We start from the raw sequence: 23,784 nt of genomic DNA, 5'->3' as shown, positions 1-23,784 counted from the left end.
CCAGGGCAAGCGTCCACTTTACCCACTGCTGCCCAGCCTTAGCCCTTGCCGCGGAAAGGCAGCAGGAGATGAAGGTGAAATCTTCCTGATCTTCACCTCCCAACAAGGAGTACTCTCTCTGCGTGCTAACCCCGTAGGTGGAAGGAAAACACTGAGGGGGAGATGGGGTGGGGGCAATTTAAACTGTGTATTCCTGCCCCTACAGAGGTCAAGGGTCATCTCGCATTGTGGCCATCATGGTGGATTGAATTGAAAAATTATTTTCGGTTTGATAGCTATTTTTACTTTCAGCTTCTCCGAGTTTCGCTAATATATTCATGGAAGCATTTGAGACATGGCATGTATTTTGTGTGGGTGGCTTCTCTATGTGGACAATGTGTTCATGCTGTGGAGGGATGATCAATCTTCCCTTCTACAGTTTATTACCTATTTAAATGAGTGCCATAATACCATCAAACTTACACTGAGTTATGATGAAAAGGTTATTCATTTCTTGGATGTTGAATTACGGCACGTAGAGGAAGGATTTGAGACCACACTATTCACAGATCGAAATAACCTGCTGCTTCATTCCAGCCCCCACGTTCCTCACATTTTTTCTAGTATCCCTAGGAGCCAGTTCACACGGGCCAGAAGGATATCTAGTACTGGCAAATAATACGAAAAATATCGCTTATTGATGGGTAATAAATTAACACAGAGGCTGGTAAAAAAAAAAAAAAAAAGACAGGACATCAGACAGGTTAAAAAGAGGGAGAAGCAAAAAGTCTGAAATATTGGTAGATATTAAAACATGATCAAAAATTTGGGAGAATGTTTGTTGATAACCCCCTTTTTGCCTCTCTGAATAACATGCTGATTAGAAGTGACATGCACCCTAAAAAAATGGAAAGACAGAGTTTCCTTGCAACTCAAGAGAAGGGGACGTTCTGTGGGAATTGTAGTGCTATAATTAAAGGTGATACTGTAGTGCACCCCCACACAGGATACAAATTAAAGACTTTGCAACGCGCGAGACATGTAATGTCATATACTGCTTGAAATGCCCATGTGGTAAGATATATGTTGGGCAAACATCTCGGGCTATAAGGTTCAGAATCAATGACCATACGTCCAGCATTAGGAAGGAACTCAGAAGGGAAAGTAAGATGGAAAAAGTGGAGGTGAAAAAACAAGGTGAAACTATGGTCGCTCAACATTTTTATGATCGGGCCCATCAGGTGTCAAATCTCAGGTGGCTGGTTCTGTAGGTGATAAAAAGTGGAGTCCATGAGGAGGATAACAGTAGAAGATTGTTACAAAGGGAGACCTTATGGATAGTGAAACTCTAGTCTTTAATACCTAAAGGGTTAAATGAAATTTATAGCTTTAGTGCATTTATATGTTTGACCACTTTCATGTGTTAGCGTTAGTTATAGCTATGATTTTGTATAAAACAATATGGTTTGAATATATGTATCAGCTGTTGGTGCTATAAAAATCCCCCTCATGATATACCATTTTATATTGATATAAAGTAAAAAGAAATAAAAGAAACAAAAAAGGTTTTTCACCAGTGACTTGCGAGTATAACTTCTGTTGCTCACTTGCATAAAATATTGGCACAATGAGGTAAAATGAACACACAAGTCTGCAAGTTTGAAAGACTAATTTCTTTGTAAAACATTATTCTTAAATAAAACATCAACATGTCTTCTCTAATGTGTGGATTCTATTATGTTGATTAAAATTTGATTTTGAGACAAAGCATTTCCCGGATCATGGACATGAAAATGGCTTCTCTCTTGTGTGAATTCTCTGATGTGCAACCAGATATGACTTATATATAAAACATTTACCACACTCTGAACATGATTATGGCTTCTCTTCTGTGTGAATTCTTTTATGTGTTTTAAGTCTTGAGTTCTGGTTAAAGCATTTCCCACATTCTGAACATGAATATGGCTTCTCTCCTGTGTGAATTACTAAATGTGATTTAAGGGTTGAGTTCTGGCTAAAGCATTTCCCACATTCTGAACATGAAAATGGCTTCTCTCCTGTGTGAATTCTCTGATGTGCAACCAGATATGACTTATATGTAAAACATCTACCACACTCTGAACATGAATATGCCTTCTCTCCTGTGTGAATTATTTTATGTATATCAAGGTTTCCTTTCCGGATAAAGCATTTACCACACTCTGAACATGAATATGGCTTCTCTCCTGTGTGAATTCTTTTATGTTCATCAAGTTTTGATTTCATCTTAAAGCATTTCCCACATTCTGAACATGAATATGGATTTTCTCCTGTGTGAATTCTCATATGTATATGAAGGCTTCCATTATGGAGAAAGCATTTCCCACATTCTGAACATGAATGTGGCTTCTCTCCTGTGTGAATTCTCTGATGTGTATCCAGACGTAATTTATCTATAAAACATTTACCACACTCTAAACATGAATATGGCTTCTCTCCTGTGTGAATTTTTTTATGTAGATCAAGGCTTGATTTCCGGTTAAAGGATTTCCCACATTCTGAACATGCATATGGCTTCTCTCCAGTGTGAATTCTTTTGTGTTGTACAAGTCTTGATTTAATGTTAAAGCATTTCCCACATTCTGAACAAGAAAATGGCTTCTCTCCTGTGTGAATTCTCTGATGAGCAACCAGATAGAATTTATCTGTAAAATATTTGCCACATTCTGAACAGAAATATGGCTTCTCTCCTGTGTGAATTCTCTGATGTGTAACCAGACGTAATTTATCTATAAAACATTTACCGCACTCTGAACATGAATATGGCTTATCTCCTATGTGGATTTTTTTATGTATATCAAGGCTTGATTTCCACTTAAAGCATGTACCACACTCTGAACAAGAATATGGCTCCTCTCCTGTGTGAATTCTTTTATGTTGATCAAATCTTGATTTTAAGGTAAAGAATTTCCCACATTCTGAACATGTATAAGGCTTCTCTTCTGTGTGACTACTTTTGTTTACAGAAAGCTCTGACTTATATCTGAAATGTTTTACACGTTCCCCACAATGAAACCTTTTACCCTGTTTCTGCCCTATATTTGGGGTAATAATCTGTGATTGGTCAGGAGATGATTCCTCATGTTTAGGATGATTATGTGATAGATTTGTACTTGGGTTGATAATCTGTGATTGGTCATTAGAAAGTTCCTCATCCTTGGGGGAATTATTTGATGGCTCTGCATTGTGAAGTCCTGGATGTACATTACAGGTAATTAAGTTTTCTCCTGAAGAGCGCTGCCTGGTGTCTTCATCTTCTTTATAATCTAGAGATAACATGATGTTTCCTTCAGGCTTCTCACAGGGATTTTCTGTTAAGATTAAGAATAGATTTTATGATTTTTTGGTAAAAACAATTTGATAAATGTATCGCATTCCAATGAGGCCGAATTCACATGTTACAGACATATCCATCTATGTTACGTGCACATGTATCTATGATGCTGTGAGTTGAGGACACATGTGCACAATACAGATGGATAATATATCCGAATTAACCTCTAATAACCTCATATGAATCTGGCCTTAGGCTGGAGAGACACATACAATATAAAATACATTCTTTGTGCCAGAAGTCAGAAGTGGATCCATCAGGAATGTTAGGAATACACCTTTTCCTTTTCTCTGCTAAGCAGGGAAAAAGTTACAAATGGGGTGGAATTGTAAAAAAAAAAGTAAAAATTCTGCCAAAGTTTTATGGCTTTTCTTTTTACAGCATTTCCTATGAGGTAAAACTGACCTGTCACTTCCATTCACCGGGTCACTACGATTATGATATCAAATGTGTATAGTTTTTTTTTGTGTTTTAATACTGGGGGGGACGAAACATTTTGGAAAAAAACAAACTTTTTTCTTTGCATCAGCATATTCTTACCCTTATTTAGGATTCATTTATAATACAATTATTATATGCACGGAGCTGTACGAGGGCTCATGTCGGGGCATGTATGCATTGGAGTCTAATACACTAGTACAATCACACTGTGCTCCTATGGTTCTGACTGGTACCTCGGATCTTAAGCCGAGTTCGGATCTAAGTTTTAAAGTCGTTTTCCACTTTAAATGCCGCAGTTATTCCATAAACTCTTGATAGACTTCTCCTCATCGGAGGCCGTACATTTTAATACTGTAAGAAGACTGATCTCCGTACAGCATTATTCAGAAGTTTTGAGGGAAGCGACTTTGGTTCTAGGATCCGCAGCTTTCACTCATCACTATTAGCAATAGGGGGCTGTTATCCGTCATTCCATCCTTCTGGATATCTAGATTTCAGTACGCCTCTCGTTCAGTCATCTTCTCTTCTGAATCCCCCCCCCATCGTTTAACTTCTTCAGTTACCATACATCTAAACAATTTGTGTAGTAGGACATGTTCTATTATTTTGCAGGGCCACGGAACAGACATACGGATGTGGACACATATGGTGTGCTGTCCGCATCTTGTACAGCCCCACTGAAGTGAATGGGTCTGCATCCGACCCACAAAAACTGCTGAACAGATGCAGACCAAAAGTATGTTTTGTGCATGAGCCCTTTAACCCTTTCCCGACCAGCGCCATTATAGTATGGCATGGGGCGGGTCTTTAAAGAGGACGCCCGCTAATGAGAGGAGTGGGCACCATAGCTGCGGATGGCCGCCTGTTTCTTATAGCAGACACCCACGGCTAATACCCGCTTCCAGCATTTAACCCCTCAGATGCCGTGGTCAATCCTGACCACGGCATCTGAGCTTGTAAAATACTGGAAGCGCGCGTCTGCCAGTGCTGCTCCTGCTCCCCCCTGCAGCGATCGGAGAAGCCGAGCATGCGTTCAGCAGCCCCCGTCTTTGTGCATGACCGGAGGCGGCTGCACAGTCTTTCCTGTGGAGCTCTAACCTGTAATAGGGCTCCATAGGAAAGAAGCAATTTTCTCATAGACTCCAAGGCCAGTGCACTGCGGTCTATGAGAACAGCAATCTAATGACTGCTGGTTATAGTTCCCAAAATAAAAACTAAACAAATTAAAAAAATTACATCATGGGTATCGCGATGTGCGAAACCGTCTATAGTATAAAAATATCTTCCCCATGTGGCAAACAGCAAAACAGAAAAAAGCGCCAAAATGGCTGATTCACCATTTCTGGTCGCTTTATTTTCTACAAAAAAATTATATAAAAAGTGATCAAAAAGTCATACACCCCCAGAAAGGCATCAATTAAAAGTTCAGTTCGCCCCGCAAAACATGAGCCCCCATACAGCTCCGTGCACATAATTACAAAAAAGATCTAGGGGTCAAAATATAAAGACGAAAAAATAAAACTGATTTTATCCCACTTTTTTAAAATTATTTTATCACCATCAAAACGCAAGAAAAACTATACATATAAAGTATCGCCGGATTCGTACTGACCTGTGGGTGGACTCTCTACTACAGCCCCTGATACCACTCATTCCAAGGTTTCTCAAGGACACCAGGGCGGTGCTACAAGCTTTTGCTGACTTTGAGTGGAGGGATAACTATTCGTGGATAACAGCGGACATTACGTCCTTATATACTAATAGTCCCCATAATCTGGCTGTTATTTCGTTGAGGTGGTTTTTTGAACATTACAGTGATTACACCCAGGTACTCAGGGAATATGTTGTCCACGTGGTGGATTTCCTCCTCAGGCACAATTATTTTTTGTTTGGTGAGAATTTTTATCTCCAGGTGTCGGGGGTGTCGATGGGGGCCAAGTTCTCTCCCTCCATAGCTAATATATTTATGGCGTGGTGGGAGGGATGCTTTCTCCTCATCGACACCCTCCCACTCCTGGACCACCTACTCTGGTATGGACGTTACATCGATGACCTACTGATGTTGTGGTCTGGTGATGTGACGTCCATACCGGAGCTCATGGAATATTTCAATTCCAAGGTGGATGATATACAATTTGTGTTTCATACTCACCAAACTGAGATCCAATTTTTGGATCTGTGCCTGAGGGGGGAGCCCTCCACTAGTGCAGTTAACACATTGACTCATCGCAAACAATTAGCAGGTAATACCATACTTCTGGCCCAGTCATGCCACCCCTCCCAATCTATCTACAGCATCCCCAGGGGTGAACTTATACGTGCCCGTCGCAATTGTTCCGATCAGAGGGCTTTTGAGACAGAAGCCTCTAACATCACTAATAGATTGTTACGTAGGGACTATTTACAGCAGGATATACAACATGCCAAAAAAATGGTTTCACAAATCAATAGACAGTCATTGATTTTTCCGGGACAGTCCCAGGCACGTAGACCATCAGTGGATTCCAATCACTGCCAGCAAGCAACCTATTTCGTGACACAATATAGCCAAGAGTTCTCTGCCATATGTAAAATTATGAAGAAATATCTGTATGTACTCAATTTTGACGGCGAGTGGTCCGATATTGTGTCTAACGGAATTAAGTGTGTAGCCAAGAAAGCACCCACCCTGGGTAATATTATTAGCCCCAGCCTTTTTTCAGTGTCCAAAAAACCACAAGCCACCTGGTTACAGCACAAAGGTCATTTTAAGTGCGGTCACAAAAAATGCATCTGTTGCCAACACATGACCACTGAGAAAACGTTCAAGTCCATGAACAACGAAAGGGTTTACAACATCCAGTCCTACATTACCTGTAACACCAAGCACGTGGTGTATCTTATTACATGTACAATCTGTTCCTTGTTGTATGTGGGCTGCACCACTACCCCCTTAAAAAATCGGATTCGCAGACACATTTCCGATGTGCCCCATTATAAGGACCGGAATGTCTCTGCGGTCAGCCTGCACTTTGCAGTGGCACATGCTGGTGATGTGTCCCACTTACAGGTCAAGGGCATAGGAAGAGTTTTTCTGCCGCCTGGGGGGAGATCACAGGAGGAGACTCCTAACAGGGAGGCCTTCTGGATCTTCCAGCTAGAATCTCGCCAGCCCTGTGGGTTGAACAGACGTCATGATCTCATTTTACAGTACTGATTTGGGACCATGCCGTCTTTTCTACTACACACACACTTTGCTACCAATACTTTTGCTCTCTTTGTATTTGTATTTTTATTTAGTCTAATGATCACTGTTTTAGTGACTTAATTTACCTGTATGTGAGTTTTTTTTTCCCTTTTTGCTGGTGACTGCCCTTGGTTAAAAAGGTTTTTATTCTGTCATGTGCATGGGAACGCCCCTTGGGTCTCCACCTCCCAGGTGATACCTATCAGCCTGGGGTTAGTTTGTGGGAGCTCCCATTTCATAAACACGTTTGTCATGAGGAAGGACCCGTATTTCTCTGAGGTCTGAAACGCGTTGACTGTTATATGTACACCTGTATGGATTTTAATTCGCTGGAATAAAGTTTTTCATTTTTTCACCGGAGAGAGCTGGATTTTCTTCTCTTTCTTATAGTAATATTAACTGGTCAGTTTTATCGCACATCGAACGTTGTAAAGAAAAAAAATAAACTTTTTTTTTTTTACATTTGACCCCTTTTCTGAATTTACTTCCGGCTTCCCTCTACATCATACGCAATATTAAATGGTGGGTTGGAAAGTACAACTTGTCCTGAAAAACCAAGCCCAGATCTGGCGATGTGAACAGACAAACAAGTTATGGCTCTGGGAAGGCAGAGGTAGAAAGGGTTAAAGGGCAGGCTGTGCAGCCACGTACTGGACATTGCAGGAAGTACAAGTTATTGGACTAGGAATGTAGTGTCCCCTGTGCTGCAGGATTCTCCGGACTGAGATATGTCGTAGGATCTCACTACCGGAGGAAAACGCTTCAGTTCTGTCCCTTCGCTGTCAATGGGGACAAAACGGAACGGAGTCACCAGATTACATTGCGTCCCATTTGGCCGGACAGAAAACGCTGCATGCAGTGGTCATGGGATAATGTGTAGGAGAAAACGGATCCGGCACCATTGACTTACATCTTGGTCATTTTGAAGATAATCGAACCGGATCAGTTTATTACAGATACAGACGGTTGTAATATCCTAAAGGAAGTGTTTTTGCTGAACCCTGCCGGATCCTGCAAAACCGCAGATGTGAAAGTAGCCTTAGGGCGCATTCACATGAACGTGGTTTGGTTCCGCACCCAAGACACATGTTTTGCGGCTCGGGTGTAGACCCATTCACTATAGTAGGCCGCACTCTGTGTGCTGTCCGAATCCGTTACTCCGTTCCGTGGCCCCGCCAAAATTTGGCACATGGGCAGCATCTGTATTTTGAGGATCCACAATTTGCAGACAGTAAAACATGGCATGTTCGTGTGCATGAGCCATAAAGAAGATGCACCACTTCCAAAAACCGACAAGTTTTGCAGATATTGTGTCCGCACTTATGAGAACCATTCACACTAAGCCAAGTAGCCGCAAATTTTTGCGGTCCCAATGTTGGGGCTTCTTAGGCACAATCTGCGCTCCTTCTGCGGCAGTTTTATCCGGCACGTGGCCTTGTCTCAGAATGGGGAGAAATGATCAAATATCCTCTGTATTTCCTGGAATTGTTCACGGTATTTGACTGCGTCTCGCTCTGTGCTTTGGATTTACCATCACCGCTGATCATGTTAATTCTGCGCTGCCCGATGGACAGCCCACCCGGGATAGCCTCGCTCAGTTAGTCTGGTACTTGTAGTCCCACCTTCAGTGAAGCAGTTTCTCTTTGCCCTATAAAAGTTCACTCATAGGGGCGGCTTTTTTACGGTGTATTGGATGACACGAGACGGGTTTACGCTACGTGGACGGACGGATTTCACCTCAGACAAAACCACTGTAAATATTTACATCCAAAAAACTGATTAAAAAAGAATGAAAATGTGCAGTAATTGTAGATGTAAAGCATTAGATATGAGACGCTTTATCAGCTCCGGTTCACCCAGTTTGTTTGCGGCTACTTGGCTTAGTGTGAATGGTTCCCATAAGTGTGGACACAATATCTGCAAAGCTTGCAGGTTTTTGGAAGTGCGGCATCTGTTTCCATCTTGCACCGCAGATCCAGTCCTACATCCACTGCTCCACTACATACCTAGGGAATAACTCGCACGTGTTGCAGTGTCCAGTACGTGGCCGCACAACCTGCCCTGCGGAAGCATTTGTCACCAGCAAAAGTGCAGTTAACCCTTCCTCGGCCTCCAAACATTTCATACAACATCACAAGAACAATCCAGATGGTTTCAGATGAGGAAGGAGAGGCGTACTGACGGACATAACATCCCACCATCGCTCACCTACTAACACTTCAGGAGTGACTCTCCCACCATGCTCAGGTTTCCAATTCCATCTGTTTTCACTCAGGTTTGGTAACCACAGGGGCCGGCGCTCCCCCCATAGTGAGAGGTGCATGCTGGGAGTCTCAGACTGGACAGTATGTAAAGATGGCATTTATTAGTGTAACCCCGGCTGTGACTAAGACGTTATGATCGAAACGCGTAAGAAAAGATATTGAAGATGGATCCGTGTTGATGGTGTGAAATAAAGTACAGAAGATGTGATGCCGCTCACAGGAGAGCTTTGCCATAGACAGCAGCAGCGGTGACCAGGAAGGGAGACGGCATGTGCGCAATGCACGCGCCTTCCCTTCATACAGCTGATCGGCGAGGGTGCCAAGCGTCGGACCACCGCTGATCTGATATTTATAGTAAAAGCCTGGAGAACCCCTTTAACCCAAACCCCCAACAAAAGCCTTAAATGCATCCCATGCTATTTATCTGGAGCGGAGGAAACATTAAACCTGAAAACCTCTTTAACCCAATGACCGCCAATATGCCTTTTTATGGTGGCCTATTCAAAGGGTTACACGGGTCTCCCCGTGAACACTCTGGGGGCTTGGCAGACTCCAAAACGATAGGGCACGATATTGAAAATAAAGAAACCCAAATTTGTTTTTCCCCTGTAACCCTGTAATAAAAAAATAAAAAAATAAAAAAAAATGAAAATGAAGAATCGGCACGCGATACTAAGCATCTTTCGTAACTATTGTGCCCATCACACAGTCCTTGAAACGATACTTGATTGCGGATTGGATGGACTCAGTCCTGAATTTCCTTACACGCCAGGTATGGATTTATCTCACTGAGGTTTCTCCTTGTTTACTGCAAAAGCTCTTTCTGAATTTGCATGTAAATCTGAGATTTTGTATTTTTCTGGGGCCGGGACTGAAGGTGGTAACCATGCTTTACAATGCTTTTCATCTAACAGCTTGCCAAAATGTATTCACAAGCCTGGGGAAAAAAAACGAGATTGTGAACTCACCTGTAAAATCTCTTTCTCGCTTTATTTATTAGGGGACACAGGACCGTAGGTATAGCTTGCTGCTGCCACTAGGAGGCGACACTAAGCTGAAAGCTTAGCTCCTCCCCTGCCAGCTATACCTCCTCCAGTCTGGAGAGAGCATATCAGTTTGTTCTCCAGCAGTAGGAGAAGCAGAAGTAAACTGAAAACCAAACAAGAACTGCACACTGTCATAAGACCAAAGCAAAACAAGGTCCCAACTGGCAATCCATGAACCCCACCTGCCGCACTAAGAACAATGGGTGGGTGCTGTGTCCCCGAATGAATAAAGCGAGAAAGAGATTTTACAGGCGAGTTCACAAAAATCTTGTTTTCTCGCTCATATCATTGGGGGACACAGGACCGTGGGACGTCCTAAAGCAGTCCCCGGGGAGGAAAACACCACCTCCAAGAAAACAACTCCCTCATGGAAGTCACTACACTGCGGCCTGCAAGATTGAGACGCAGAAACGTGGTGTAGAAGCTCTGACTGCTCTGGTAGAGTGAGCAGTGAACCCAGGAGGAGGCGCCTTGTCCCTGGAGTGATAAGCCTCAGCAATCGCCGATTGAATCCACCGGGCAATCGTCACCTTGGAGGCCGCCAACCCCTTATGAGGACCCTCTGGGATGACAAACAAAGCATCCGTACCCCAAAAGGGGGCCCCGACTGATAGGTACGTCTTCAAAGCCCGCACCATATCCAGACGATGGAGCAAGATCTCCCTTGGATGAGAAGGCTGCGGACAAAACAAGGGCAGAACAATGTCCTCATTAACATGAAAAGCTGATACTACCTTACGTAGAAAAGATGGCATGGGGCGAAGCACCACTTTATCCTGATGGAACACCAAGAAGGGTTCCTTGCAAGAAACAGCTGCCAGTTCTGAAACTCTCCGGATAGATGTGATGATGGCCACCAAAAAGACTATTTTCCAGGAGAGCAAGCGAAGAGAGACCTCCCTCAGAGGTTCAAACGGAATGGCCTGGACAGAACCCAGAACCAAGTTCAGGTCCCAAGCATGTAAGGGGGACGATAAGGGCACTGTGTGAGCCACCCCCTGCATAAACGTCTTGATCGGAGCTAACCCGGCCAGGGGCTTTTGGAAAAAAATGGACAGGGCAGAGACCTGCCCTTTCAACAAACTATGTGCCAGACCCAGCTCCAATCCGGAATGCAGAAACGCTGCCAGTATATTAGGAAGGAATAAACGTCTGGGAGGGAGATCGCGCTCCTCACAGAAGCGCAGGAAGGACTTCCAAGTCCTGTAATAAATCTTGGATGATGAGGGTTTCCTGGTTCTAATCCTAATCCTAATGACTGCATCAGAGAAACCCTTCTGTCTCCAAATGAAGGTTTCAATAGCCACGCCGTTAAACGTAGCGTATCCAAACTCTGGTGGAAGACTGGACCTTGTGAAAGAAGGTTGGCCCTGAGTGGAAGGGGCCACGGCGCATCCCCTAGAGGAAGAATGGGCTCTGAATACCAGGCTCGACAAGGCCAGTCTGGAGCAATCAGGATCCCCTGGATGTTCTCCATCCTGATTCTGCGCAGAATCCTGGGCAGGAGAGGTAAGGGTGGAAAGACGTACAGGAAAGAGAAGTCGTCCCATGGCTCCACAAGAGCATCCACGCCATGTGGCTCGGGGTCCCTTGCGCGAGAGAAGAAGCAAGGGAGCTTGTGATTCAGCCTGGACGCCATTAAGTCCACAACTGGCCGTCCCCACTGGAGACAGAGAGCCTCGAACACCTCCTGATGGAGAGACTACTCCCCCGGGTCCACCGTTAACCGGCTGAAAAAATCCGCCGTCCAATTTTCCACTCCCAGAATGTAGACAGCAGATATCACCGGAACGTGGTCTTCCGCCCACTGCAGAATCTTCGCGGATTCTTTCATCACTGCCAGGGTCCCCCCTTGGTGGTTGATATAAGCCACCGCAGTGGCATTGTCTGATTGCACTCGGATCGGATGGCCCTGCAGTAGGGGAGTCCAATTGCGAAGGGATAGATAAATTGCCCGGAGCTCCAAGATGTTAAATAGGAAAAGGGAAGGCCCTTCCGGAACCCAATGCTCACGCCTCTAGACGCGGCTGAATTAGATCCACAATGGAACCAAAGAGGGAACAGGGATCTGGAGAGGTTGGGATATTTATTGAATTTAAAATGCGTCTCCTGGAGCATCAATACAGAGCAATTCTCTTTCTTCATTTGTGAGAATATTTGGCAGCGTTTGGAGGGGGCGTGGAATCCTTTAACATTAAATGAAGCAACTTTTAAATCAGCCATTGTTCAAAATAATGTTAAATCCATGTAAGCCCTGTGGAATCTCATGTGAGTGTAATATAAGGGTACTTAGCCTTTCACGGCGGAGCATTCGGGTTCCAGAAACGCCCCCCCTCTCTGTGGGATTGTATCCTTGGCAGTAGGAGTAACCTGTCATCATAATAAGAAGAACAACATAAACATAAAAACAGTGATAACAAATAAATGTCATCAAATTAGAAGTTAGAACTGTAAAGCTCAGAATAAGGAGTAGGGGGGGAAAAGTACACAACATATTGTGTCCATGTGTATCACCTTCAAATAGGCTAATGGGTTGGACCACTATTAGAAATAAAGCACAGATGAGGAAATAAGGCGTTATACTGAATGGACATAAACATATATGTAGGGAGATTGGATGAAGAGATATCTCCTTGAATAATGTCCCAATTTTCAACATGAAGGTGGTCGATTTGTAGGACATCAAAGGCTTTATTCAGATCTTGAGAAGTGGAGATGGAGAATCTCTGACCATTGAAAACAAAGGACAGACCAAACGGAAAAAGCCATTTATACATCACTTTGTTGTTGCGTAACCATTCAGTTAGTGGTTTTAGAGCTCTTCTCTTCTTTAAGGTGGTTTGAGCTAAGTCCTGGAATATAGAGATAGGGCAATCATCCACACTAACTTGTGGGGCATTCCTTGCTTTGGTCAGGATTGCGTCCTTGACAGGGTAATGTAAGAATTTACAGATCACGTCCCTTGGTGGTTCTGTAGGTAAAGGCTTAGGGCGCAGCGCCCTGTGTGCTCTCTCTATGCTGATCTCATGAGAGGAATCTGGGCCCAGCAGCTGCAGGCAGATATTCATCACCGCTTCCTGTACCTCTCCTGCTCCCACCGATTCAGGTATGCCTCTAAATCGCAAATTATTGCGTCTCCCTCTGTTCTCCTGATCTTCCAGGAGTGTGTATAAGGAGTTAAGGTGCCTTTGGTGCAGGGACAGAGCGGATGCAGTTTCCTTTTGATGAGAAATGATCGCGACTTGTGAGTCTTCTAGCGCTTCAACTCTCCTCCCAATGTGCCGCATATCTTCCTTTATAGAAGTGAGGTCCGATTTCAGAGGGACTAGCGCTTCACTTAAAGCTTCTTTCAAGAAAGATCTTGATATAGGCAGGGAATCGGCTCCAGGGGAAGCCTCCCTTACCTTCTCAGAGGACGCCGCAGTTTTCACATTGCTCCCCGCCGCTCTCGGCGTTCCGGGCGCCATCTTAGATTCTTTGGCAACATGTGCCTGTGCAGCTTTCTTTAGGAATTTGTCCATTCCCTCCGTTGGAATCCTTTCTTTACTGGTCCCCTGTGTGTCCACAGATCTTTGGTCACCTATTTTGACCATTCTGGGTCCAAAAAGCAGGGTTGAAAAGGCTATGAAGGCTTCTTATACAGCAGAGCTGCACTTCAGGCTGCCATCTCGCTCCGGTGCAGGCTCCGCCCCCCGAGCTCCAAGATGTTGATGGATAGTTTGAACTCTGAGACCAAACGCCCTGGACTGTCCGAGTGGCTAAGACGCCCCCCCAACCGTGAAGACTGCCGTCTGTTGTAACAACCGTCCATGAGACTGGGAGAAAGGATGCACCAACCGAGTGCCGACTGTACCTGCCTAGACAGGTGAATCTCCCGATCCAGTGAATCCGGAAATTTGCCACCATCGATTCCCAGTACACGGATACAATTGCGGATTGACGTACTGCGGCGCCGAAGTAGCAGACGCACTGACCACTGGATGTACAATCTCTTGTCCTGCGAAAGGTGTACCAATGCCGCACCCGAGTCCAGCGTCATGCTGAGGACTCTGATCTGGGTGGAAAAACTGAGGGAGGACTTTCTCAGATTCACTAACCAACCGAATCGGGCGAGAGTGTCCAAGGTGATCCCAAGACTTTCGGAGCCTTGATCAGAATGTCATCCAGATACGGGAGAAGAGTAATGCCACTGGACCGCAAAAGGCCCAGGAGGGGAGCGAGTACCTTCGTGAACACCCGAGGAGCTGTCGCCAGACCGAATGGAAGGGTGACGAATTGGTAATGGCACGACTGAACAGCGAAATGAATAAAACGTTGGTGAACAGCTGCGATGGGAACGCGAAGGTAGGCGTCCTGAATGCCTAAGGAGGCCATGAATTCCCCTTGGACCAACAAAGCAACCACGGAGCGAAGGGACTTCGGAGGAAGTGGTTTACCACCTTGAGGTCCAGCACCAGGCGGACCTCGCCTTTATTTTTGGGAACCACAAACAAGTTTGAATAGAAACCCGTAAATCTTTCCTCTAGGGGAATTAATCACCCCCCCCCCGCGTGAGAAGGGATTGAACTGCCTGAAAGAATGCCGCAGCCCGAACTGGATCGATGGGGGGTTGAGAGAGGAAAAAACGGGTTGGGAGGGATGGGCTTGAATTCTATTTTGTAACCTGAGGTGATGACCTCGAGTGTCCATGCATCCGAGATGTGAGCTCGCCAGGTCTCCTGAAAGAGGAGGAGACCACCCCCCACCAGCGAGGGGGAAGCACACCTTCATGCAGAAGATTGTTTTCCTGAAGAGGAACGTGGTGGCTGAGCCCACGGACGCTAGGCCAGCTGGGGCTGAAAGGATGGCTTTTTTCGCTGGTCCTGTGTGGGCAGTCTGGCCGCCGAGGTAGCTGCCGGACGGGTGCCAAAGGGAGGCTCGAAAGCGAGCGCTTAGAGGAGGAATCTGCCGCCCAAACTTTAAGCCAGAGCTCCCGGCGAATAGAGACTACGAGAGCGGAAAAACGCGCGACCATAGTACCAGCATCCAAAGCCGCCTCGCAGAGGTACTTTCCTGCCTGAAAGATTTGGATTGCCAAGGATTGGAGCTCTGCATTAGGGAGATGGTCTTGGTGTAATGCGACGGCCATTCTGATGGCAGATGGCTCCTCTCTTCAAGACCCGGTGGACCATGTTCTTCGTAGGCAAGCAACCGGTGGATCCACATTCGGAAGAGAGGACCATTTCATCACGCAATCAGCTGGAAAAGGATAGAGCAGGTCCAGCCGCTTTGGAACCAGCAAGCGCAGACCTGGCTGTTCCCAAGCTTTTGCTACAACCACAGAAACATCGTCGTGTAAGGGAAAAGATTTAGAGGCCTATCTCGCACGCAAAAGAGACACCCCCTGGTGGCTAGTGGAGGGAAGGTCCTCTTGTACCTGAAAAGTATCCCGGATAGCAGATACTAGACTATCTACCATGGATGCAATCTGGAAAGTTTGCTCCGGGTCTATTGCCGCATCCGAATCCACAATCTCCCCCTCCGACAGCGCGTCACCAAGGGAGGAATGGGAACCGGGAGGAGGTGGGGATGTTGATGAGTCAGAGGAGGAACGGCGACCTGCTCTGGGACGCTTGCTGGGAAGCCTGCTCCTGGGTTGTACGACCCTGAGACGGTGTAGACTGCACCGGTGGTGATTTTTCAATCAAACGACCCAATAGAGAAAGGGTGAAGTGGGAGATTTTAGAAAGGTCTTCCACTGTCCGGGACAGGGACCTTGCCAAGTCAGGTTCTACACAGCCAGGATGGTCCTGTACTTCTGTTGGCTGTGGAGGGGAGGGATGGCTTTGTGCAGGCACATGGCATGCAGAACACAGAGATGTTGCCTGTCCACGAGGCAATTTTACCCTGCACGAAGTGCAGGCATAGTAGTTGGCCCTGCAGGGTACCTGAGGGGACTTATTGGCCGGGTCACACGAGTGCCACAGATACTCTAGGCTGGAGGGGGTAGAGATGTTCCTACCAGAATGCCCGTAACCCAGGTCCTGTGTCACACCAACGTGGAGGAGAGCCGAGAAGAAGAGGGGAGGGACGCTTCCGCGGCGGGAAAGATGCCCCCCCCAGGACGCTGAGGAGCCTGAACGAGGAAGAACCTCAAGCCACGCCTCCTGAATGCCCGCTCAGTATGCCCGATAAAGGACAACAAAACTGAATCGAATTGCCACCGTGACTGCAAGGGCAAGTGGTAGGAGACCGCCGCCGATCACCGCAAACGTGTGGTGACATTAACCCCTCACCTGCCTTCATCTGTGGTCTTCCCCCTTCCAAGACAGACCAGCAGTGCCACCTCTACGGCTGCTGGCACCGAAGTGGTAGGGGACCGGGCAATAAAGGGCTTGGAGCAGGTGGCCCTCTTGCTGGCGGGAAGCATGGGAGCTAGGCTGCCCTGGTCCACTTGTCTTCTTGGGGGAGGCAAGGCGGTGGGACAACTGACACCGGCAAGCCTCCCGGGGATACAGAGCAGCTCTGTGTGAAACCTGTGAGAGAAAAAGAGTAAAATAAAATAAATCACAGAGCCACCCTGCTAAGCAGGGAGGTCTGCCTCCTACGACAATAAGCTAAAAACTGATATGCTCTCTCCAGACTGGAGGGGGTATAGCTGGCAGGGGAGGAGCTAACAGCTTTCAGCCTAGTGTCGCCTCCTAGTGGCAGCAGCAAGCTATACCCACGGTCCTGTGTCCCCCAATGATATGAGTGAGAAAAGCAGAGTGCCCCTTTTTCTCAGGCCGAGTGATCCTGCGTCTTTGTTAATTAGACTTTTTTTTTGTTTTTTTAGTTTGACTGGCTCTTACAAAGAAATCCCTCAGTTATCATCAGAGTATCCCTGTCCATGGGCAGATTAGCATTAGGGAAATTTCCCGGTGGGCGGATACCCCAGGGAGCCACTCAAGTTCTCCTCTCTGCTGCTGACCGGGTACCTAATGAGGTGTCAACAGTAACTAATGCTGTGAGAATCAGGTACTCTGGTACCCAGCCAGCGACCACACATGGCCAGCACCTCACCTCCTAAGCCCCCTGCTCCATAGATGACTGGAGGAGGAGGAGGAGGAGGACAGATAGCTATTGATGGCCACCACAGAGGGACATCTTTTGGGGCAGTATATTGTGCATTCAAAATAAAAAAGAGAAAAATCCGGCTCTCTTCAGATGAAGTATAATAACTTTATTCCAGCGAAGTAAAATCCGTACAGGTGTACATGAAAATCTACGCGTTTCAGACCTCTGAGGTATACGGGTCCTTCCTCATGATAAACATGTTTATGAAATGGGAGCTCCCTCTTAAGTATCCCAGACTAACCCCTGGTTAATGAGCATCACCTGGGAGGTGGAGACCCAAGAGGGCGTTCCCATGCAGATGACAGAAACAAAAAAACCTTTTTAACCAAAAGCAAAAACAAGCATGAGGTAAAGAGACCTAAATATAAATCATGTCACTAAAACAGCGATCATCAAAATGAATAAAAATTCAAAGAGAGCAATAGTCATAATGGCAATGAGTATATATAGCAAAGAAACGCCACGGTCCCATATCAATACTGTAAAATGAGATCATGGCGTTTATTCAGACCACAGGGCTGGCGAGATTCTAACTGGAAGATCCAGAAGGCCTCCCTGTTAGGAGTTTCCTCCTGTGATCTCCCCCCCCTGGGCGGCAAAAAAACTCTTCCTATGCCCTTGACTTGTAAGTGGGACACATCACCTGCATGTACGACTGCGAAATGCAGGCTGACTGCAGAGACATTGCGGTCTCTGTAATGTGGCACATCGGATATGTGTCTGCGAATCCGATTTTTTAATGGATTGGTGGTGCAGCCCACATACAACAGGGAACATATTGTGCATGTGATGAGATACACCACGTGTTTGGTGTTACAATGGATATAAGATTGGATATTATATACCCTTTCACTGTTCATGGATTTAAACGTTTTTTCGGTAGTCATGTGATGACAACAAATACACTTTTTGTGGCCGCACTTGAAATTGCCTTTGTGTTGTAACCAGGTGGCTTGTGATTTTCTTCCTACTGAGAAAAAGCTGGGGCTAATGCTATTGCCTAGGGTGGGCGCCTTTTTAGCTACACACCGCTGATACCACTCATTCCAGGGTTTCTCAAGGACACCAGGGCGGTGTTACAAGCTTTTGCTGACTTTGAGTGGAGGGATAACTATTCGTGGATAACAGCGGACATTACTTCCTTATATACTAATAGTCCCCATAATCTGGCTGTTATTTCGTTGAGGTGGTTTTTTGACCATTACAGTGATTGTACTCAGGGAATATGTTGTCCACGTGGTGGATTTCCTCCTCAGGCACAATTATTTTTTGTTTGGTGAGAATTTTTATCTCCAGGTGTCGGGGGTGTCGATGGGGGCCAAGTTCTCTCCCTCCATTGCTAATATATTTATGGCGTGGTGGGAGGGACACTTTCTCCTCATCGACACCTTCCCACTCCTGGACCACCTACTCTGGTATGGACGTTACATCGATGACCTACTGATGGTGTTGTCTGGTGATGTGACGTCCATACCGGAGCTCATGGAATATTTCAACTCCAAGGTGGATGATATACAATTTGTGTTTCATACTCATCAAACTGAGATCCAGTTTTTGAATCTATGCCTGAGGGGGGAGCCCTCCACTCGTGCAGTTAACACATTCACCCACCGCAAACAACTGGCTGGGAACACCATATTATTGGCCCAGTCATGTGATCCCTCCCACACTATCCATAGTATCCCCAGGGGTGAACTGATACGTGCCGCCAGAATTGCTCCGACCAGAGGGCATTTGAAAGAGAAGCTTCTAACATAACTGACAGACTGTTACGTAGGGATTATTTACAGAAGGATATACAATATGCCAAAAAAATGGCCTTACAAATGAATAGACAGTCTCTCATCTTCCCCAGACAGTCCCTGGCATGCAGGCAATCAGTGGATACCAATCACAGCCAACAAGCCGAGAGTTCTCTGCCATATGTAACATTATGAAGAAATATCTTCATGTACTTAACTTCGATGGCGATTGGTCTGACATTGTGTCTAACGGCATTAAGTGTGTAGCTAAAAAGGCGCCCACCCTAGGCAATAGCATTAGCCCCAGCGTTTTCTCAGTAGGAAAAAAATCACAAGCCACCTGGTTACAACACAAAGGCAATTTCAAGTGCGGCCAAAAAAAGTGTATTTGTTGTCATCACATGACTACTGAAAAAACGTTTTAAATCCATGAACAATGAAAGGGTATATAATATCCAATCTTATATCCATTGTAACACCAAACACGTGGTGTATCTCAACACATGCACAATATGTTCCCTGTTGTATGTGGGCTGCACCACCAATCCATAAAAAAATCGGATTCGCAGCCACATATCCGATGTGCCACATTACAGAGACCGCAATGTCTCTGCAGTCAGCCTGCATTTCGCAGTCGTACATGCTGGTGATGTGTCCCACTTACAAGTCAAGGGCATGGGAAGAGTTTTTTTGCCGCCCAGGGGGGGGAGATCACAGGAGGAAACTCCTAACAGGGAGGCCTTCTGGATCTTCCAGTTAGAATCTCGCCAGCCCTGTGGGCTGAATAAACGCCATGATCTCATTTTACAATATTGATATGGGACCATGGCGTTTCCTTGCTATATATACTCATTGCCATTATGACTATTGCTCTCTTAGAATTTTTATTCATTTTGATGATCGCTGTTTTAGTGACATGATTTATATTTAGGTCTCTTCCTCATGCTTGTTTTTGCTTTTGGTTAAAAAGTTTTTTTTGTTTCTGTCATCTGCATGGGAACGCCCTCTTGGGTCTCCACCTCCCAGGTGATACTCATTAACCAGGGGTTAGTCTGGGATACTTAAGAGGGAGATCCCATTTCATATACATGTTTGTCATGAGGAAGGACCCATATACCTCAGAGGTCTGAAACGCGTAGATTGTTTCATGTACACCTGTACGGATTTTACTTCGCTGGAATAAAGTTATTATACTTCATCTGAAGAGAGACGGATTTTTCTCTTTTTTATTTTGGATTTTACCGCACCCAGGGGCGGCATCCGTGCACCTCAGGTGATTCTACCATTGCAGGTGAGAGTGCCTTATAATCCTCTATATTGTGCTACATTGTGTTATTTGGTTCTGCTGGGATGGTGTTTTGCACTATGGTATTGTTGATCCCGTCTACTTGTGTTGCCCCGTCTTCTGGTAATTCGGACCTTCCTACAACATGGGGCCACTTTAAGTTGCCAGTCCGCCCTTGTATTCTGAAGAATAGTTCATAGTCAGAAGATGAAGTGGAGTTCCTCATCAGAGGAGGCAGAGTCGGATACAGTAATAGAAGATGCTAACTTCCCAGATAATGTGGAAGATTCTCAAAAGCTTTAAAAGAAGTAGATACTTCCATCCTAATCACGTCTAATGTTCTGACTGAGAGATGGGGATTCTTCCTCCATAACCTTATCCACTCACTGCTTATACAATGGTGTAAGCCATGCGGGGGCAGGTTTCTTGAGGAACACTCTATCCTCTTGGTCTTAACTCGACAAAATAAAAGCATTTCAGGTAACCCATGAAGTATATAAACCACAGGGTATAGCTCCCCTTTAAACTTCAGCTCGCTCAGCCCCCTCCTCATACATCCTGGTGGCAAGGCGTAGTGAACATTCCATGAAGCGATGTAGGCTGGCTGGGTTCTTTCATAAAGAAGGCGCAGTATTCGGAATGTAGGTCTTATACAGTGCCATAAAAAGTATTCATACCCTGTGAACTTTTCCACATTTTTTCACGTTACACTCACAAACTTAGATGTATTTTATTGTGGTTTTATGTGATCGACCAACAAAGCACAAGTCTGTGTGAAGTGAGAAGAAGATGAGACATGGTTCCAAAATGTTTAATAAATAAATATCTGAAAGGTGTGGCATGCATTTGTATTCAGCCCCCTGTACTCTGATCCCCCTAAATAAAATCTATTGTGACCTTTGCATTCAGAAGTCACCTAATTAGTAATAGAGTCCACCTGTGTGTAATGTATTCTCAGTATAACTCCAGCTCTTCTGTGAAGGCCTCTGAGGTTTGTTAGAGAACATCAAGGATCAAACAGCATCATGAAAACCAAGGAACACGCCAGACAGGTCAGGAATAAAGTTGTGAAGTAGTGTAAAGCAGGGTTAGATTATAAAAAATATACAAAGTTCTGAACATCTCATGGAGCACTGGTCAATCCATTATCCGAAAATGGAAGGAGTATGGCACAACTGCAAATCTAGAAATACATGACTGTTCACCTTAACTGACAGACGAGGCAAGGAGAGCACCAATTAGAGAAGCAGCCAGGAGGACCATGGTCACACTGCAGAAATCCACAGCTCAGGTGGGAGAATCTGTCTACAGCACACCTATTAGTTGTGTACTCCACCAATCTGCCCTTTATGGAAGAGTGGCAAGAAGAAAGCCATAAGAAATCTTGTTTGCAGTTTGCCATAATCCATGTAGGGGACACAGCAAACACGTGGAAGAAGGTGCTCTGGTCAGAGGAGACCAAAGTGGAACTTTTTGGCACAAATGCAAAATGCTATGTGCGACAAAAACTACCACTGCACATCACCCTGAACCCACCATACCCACCGTGAAACATGGTGGCAGCATCATACTGTGGGGGGGCTTCTTTTCAGCAGGGACAGGAAAGCTGGTCAGAGTTTATGAGAAGATGGAAGGAGCTGAATACAGGGCAATCCTGGAGGAAAACCTGGAAGAGGCTGCAGAAGACATCAGACTGGTGCAGGGGTTCACATTCCAGCAGGACAACAACCCTAAACATCCAGCCAGAGCTACAATGGAAGGGTTTAGTCTTGTCTGTGACAAGACTTAAAAATTGCTGTTCACAGACGCTTCTGCAGAGAAACCTCACACAGACTTGTACTTTGTGTTGGTCGATCACATAAAATCCCAATAAAATACATTTAAAGACTATGTATGGGGAACATTATTTTATGATTGCATTTTACTCATTTAGGGCAAAAAAAATAATTTTCAATTGGTCTTTAGTAAAAATATTGAGCCGTTCTGTCACAAAGGGTTAATTGTTTTTCTAGCTGTGTGACTGGTACTTGTGCTGGTCATCTAATAATCCTGATCTCTAAATTACTAAGGCCTGTATTACACCAACAGATTATCTGACCAATATCTGTCCAATGAGACCAATAGTTGGTGTGTATAACAAAAGATCTGTGTGTGTAATAGGCCATCTGACCAATGAATGGTCAGAAAATCTGTCAGATAATCTGTTGGTGTAATACAGGCCTTAGAGGCCATCAGTAAGATAAGAACTGATCTATAATGAGGGTCTATAATGTCAGAGATAAGGAGCCCGTCACCTCCCTGCCTGACGGAGCAGAGAGAAAACTCATATCCTGCCAGTAGAGCATCTCAGCTCTGTACAGAGAAAAGGACTCCATATTTTAAATACTGAAAAAAAGATTTTTAGCTCAAAATAAGTACAATGTCATCTATAACACCTGGCATCTGATGACACCTACCTGAGGTATAACAGCCATTACTACATGTCTCCAGCCTTTATAGTGTAGTAGTAATGTCATCTATAACACCTGGCATCTGATGACACCTACCTGAGGTATAACAGCCATTACTACATGTCTCCAGCTTTTATAGTTTAGATGTAATGTCATCTATAACACCCGGCATCTGATGTCACCTACCTGAGGTATAACAGCCATTACTACATGTCTCCAGCCTTTATAGCGTAGTAGTAATGTCATCTATAACACCCGGCATCTGATGACACCTACCTGAGGTATAACAGCCATTACTACATGTCTCCAGCCTTTATAGTGTAGTAGTAATGTCATCTATAACACCCGGCATCTGATGTCACCTACCTGAGGTATAACAGCCATTACTACATGTCTCCAGCCTTTATAATGTAGAAGTAATGTCATCTATAACACCTGGCATCTGATGACACCTACCTGAGGTATAACAGCCATTACTACATGTCTCCAGTGCCTTTACTAGTATAAAACCATTAGACTGCTATTTCAAGACTCAAAGCTGGGTCACTGCCCGGAGGGCTCCTTTACTGCAGCTCTGAGGTGGAGCCTCACCTGAAGAAACCTCCTAATTCCCTTCCTCCATTCATTATTCCATACCTGTGGTCACATGGACTGGAATGTCCTCCTCCACCTCACTCTTACATGGGGGATCGCCCATCATCCGCTCTTCTTCATCCTCCACTTTAATATCAGTCACATCTTCCCCCTGATTTGTCATCTGTAACAATTCAGGACAATACAGCAGACAGGTGGGAAATCTAACAGATCCACATAAGAGACCCCCACCATCTATGACCCCTATATGACTGCAGGAGCCCTCCTATATAGATGTGTATAGGGTTCA

General features: G+C 45.2%; 1 protein-coding gene across 1 annotated transcript; it reads right to left on the bottom strand.

Moving 5' to 3' along the window:
* Positions 1-1,632: 1,632 nt before the first annotated feature.
* Positions 1,633-23,594, bottom strand: LOC122934409 (gastrula zinc finger protein XlCGF26.1-like). Its single transcript, XM_044289845.1, has 2 exons — positions 23,538-23,594; positions 1,633-3,329 (listed from the first exon to the last, which is right to left on the bottom strand). Exon 2 carries the CDS (start codon positions 3,295-3,297, stop codon positions 1,855-1,857), a length of 1,443 nt encoding a protein of 480 aa, XP_044145780.1. The 5' UTR covers positions 3,298-3,329; positions 23,538-23,594; the 3' UTR covers positions 1,633-1,854.
* Positions 23,595-23,784: the final 190 nt, after the last annotated feature.

This window comes from Bufo gargarizans, chromosome 4 (genome assembly GCF_014858855.1).
Source record: "Bufo gargarizans isolate SCDJY-AF-19 chromosome 4, ASM1485885v1, whole genome shotgun sequence".
Taxonomy (NCBI): Eukaryota; Metazoa; Chordata; class Amphibia; order Anura; family Bufonidae; genus Bufo; species Bufo gargarizans.
The sequence above is the reverse complement of the archived record's forward strand: the minus strand, read 5'-3'. Positions and strand labels throughout refer to the sequence as shown.

Coding starts and splice junctions, on each gene's coding strand:
- LOC122934409 (XM_044289845.1), bottom strand. CDS start 3,297: ATGTTATCTCTAGATTATAAAGAAGATGAAGACACCAGGCAGCGCTCT.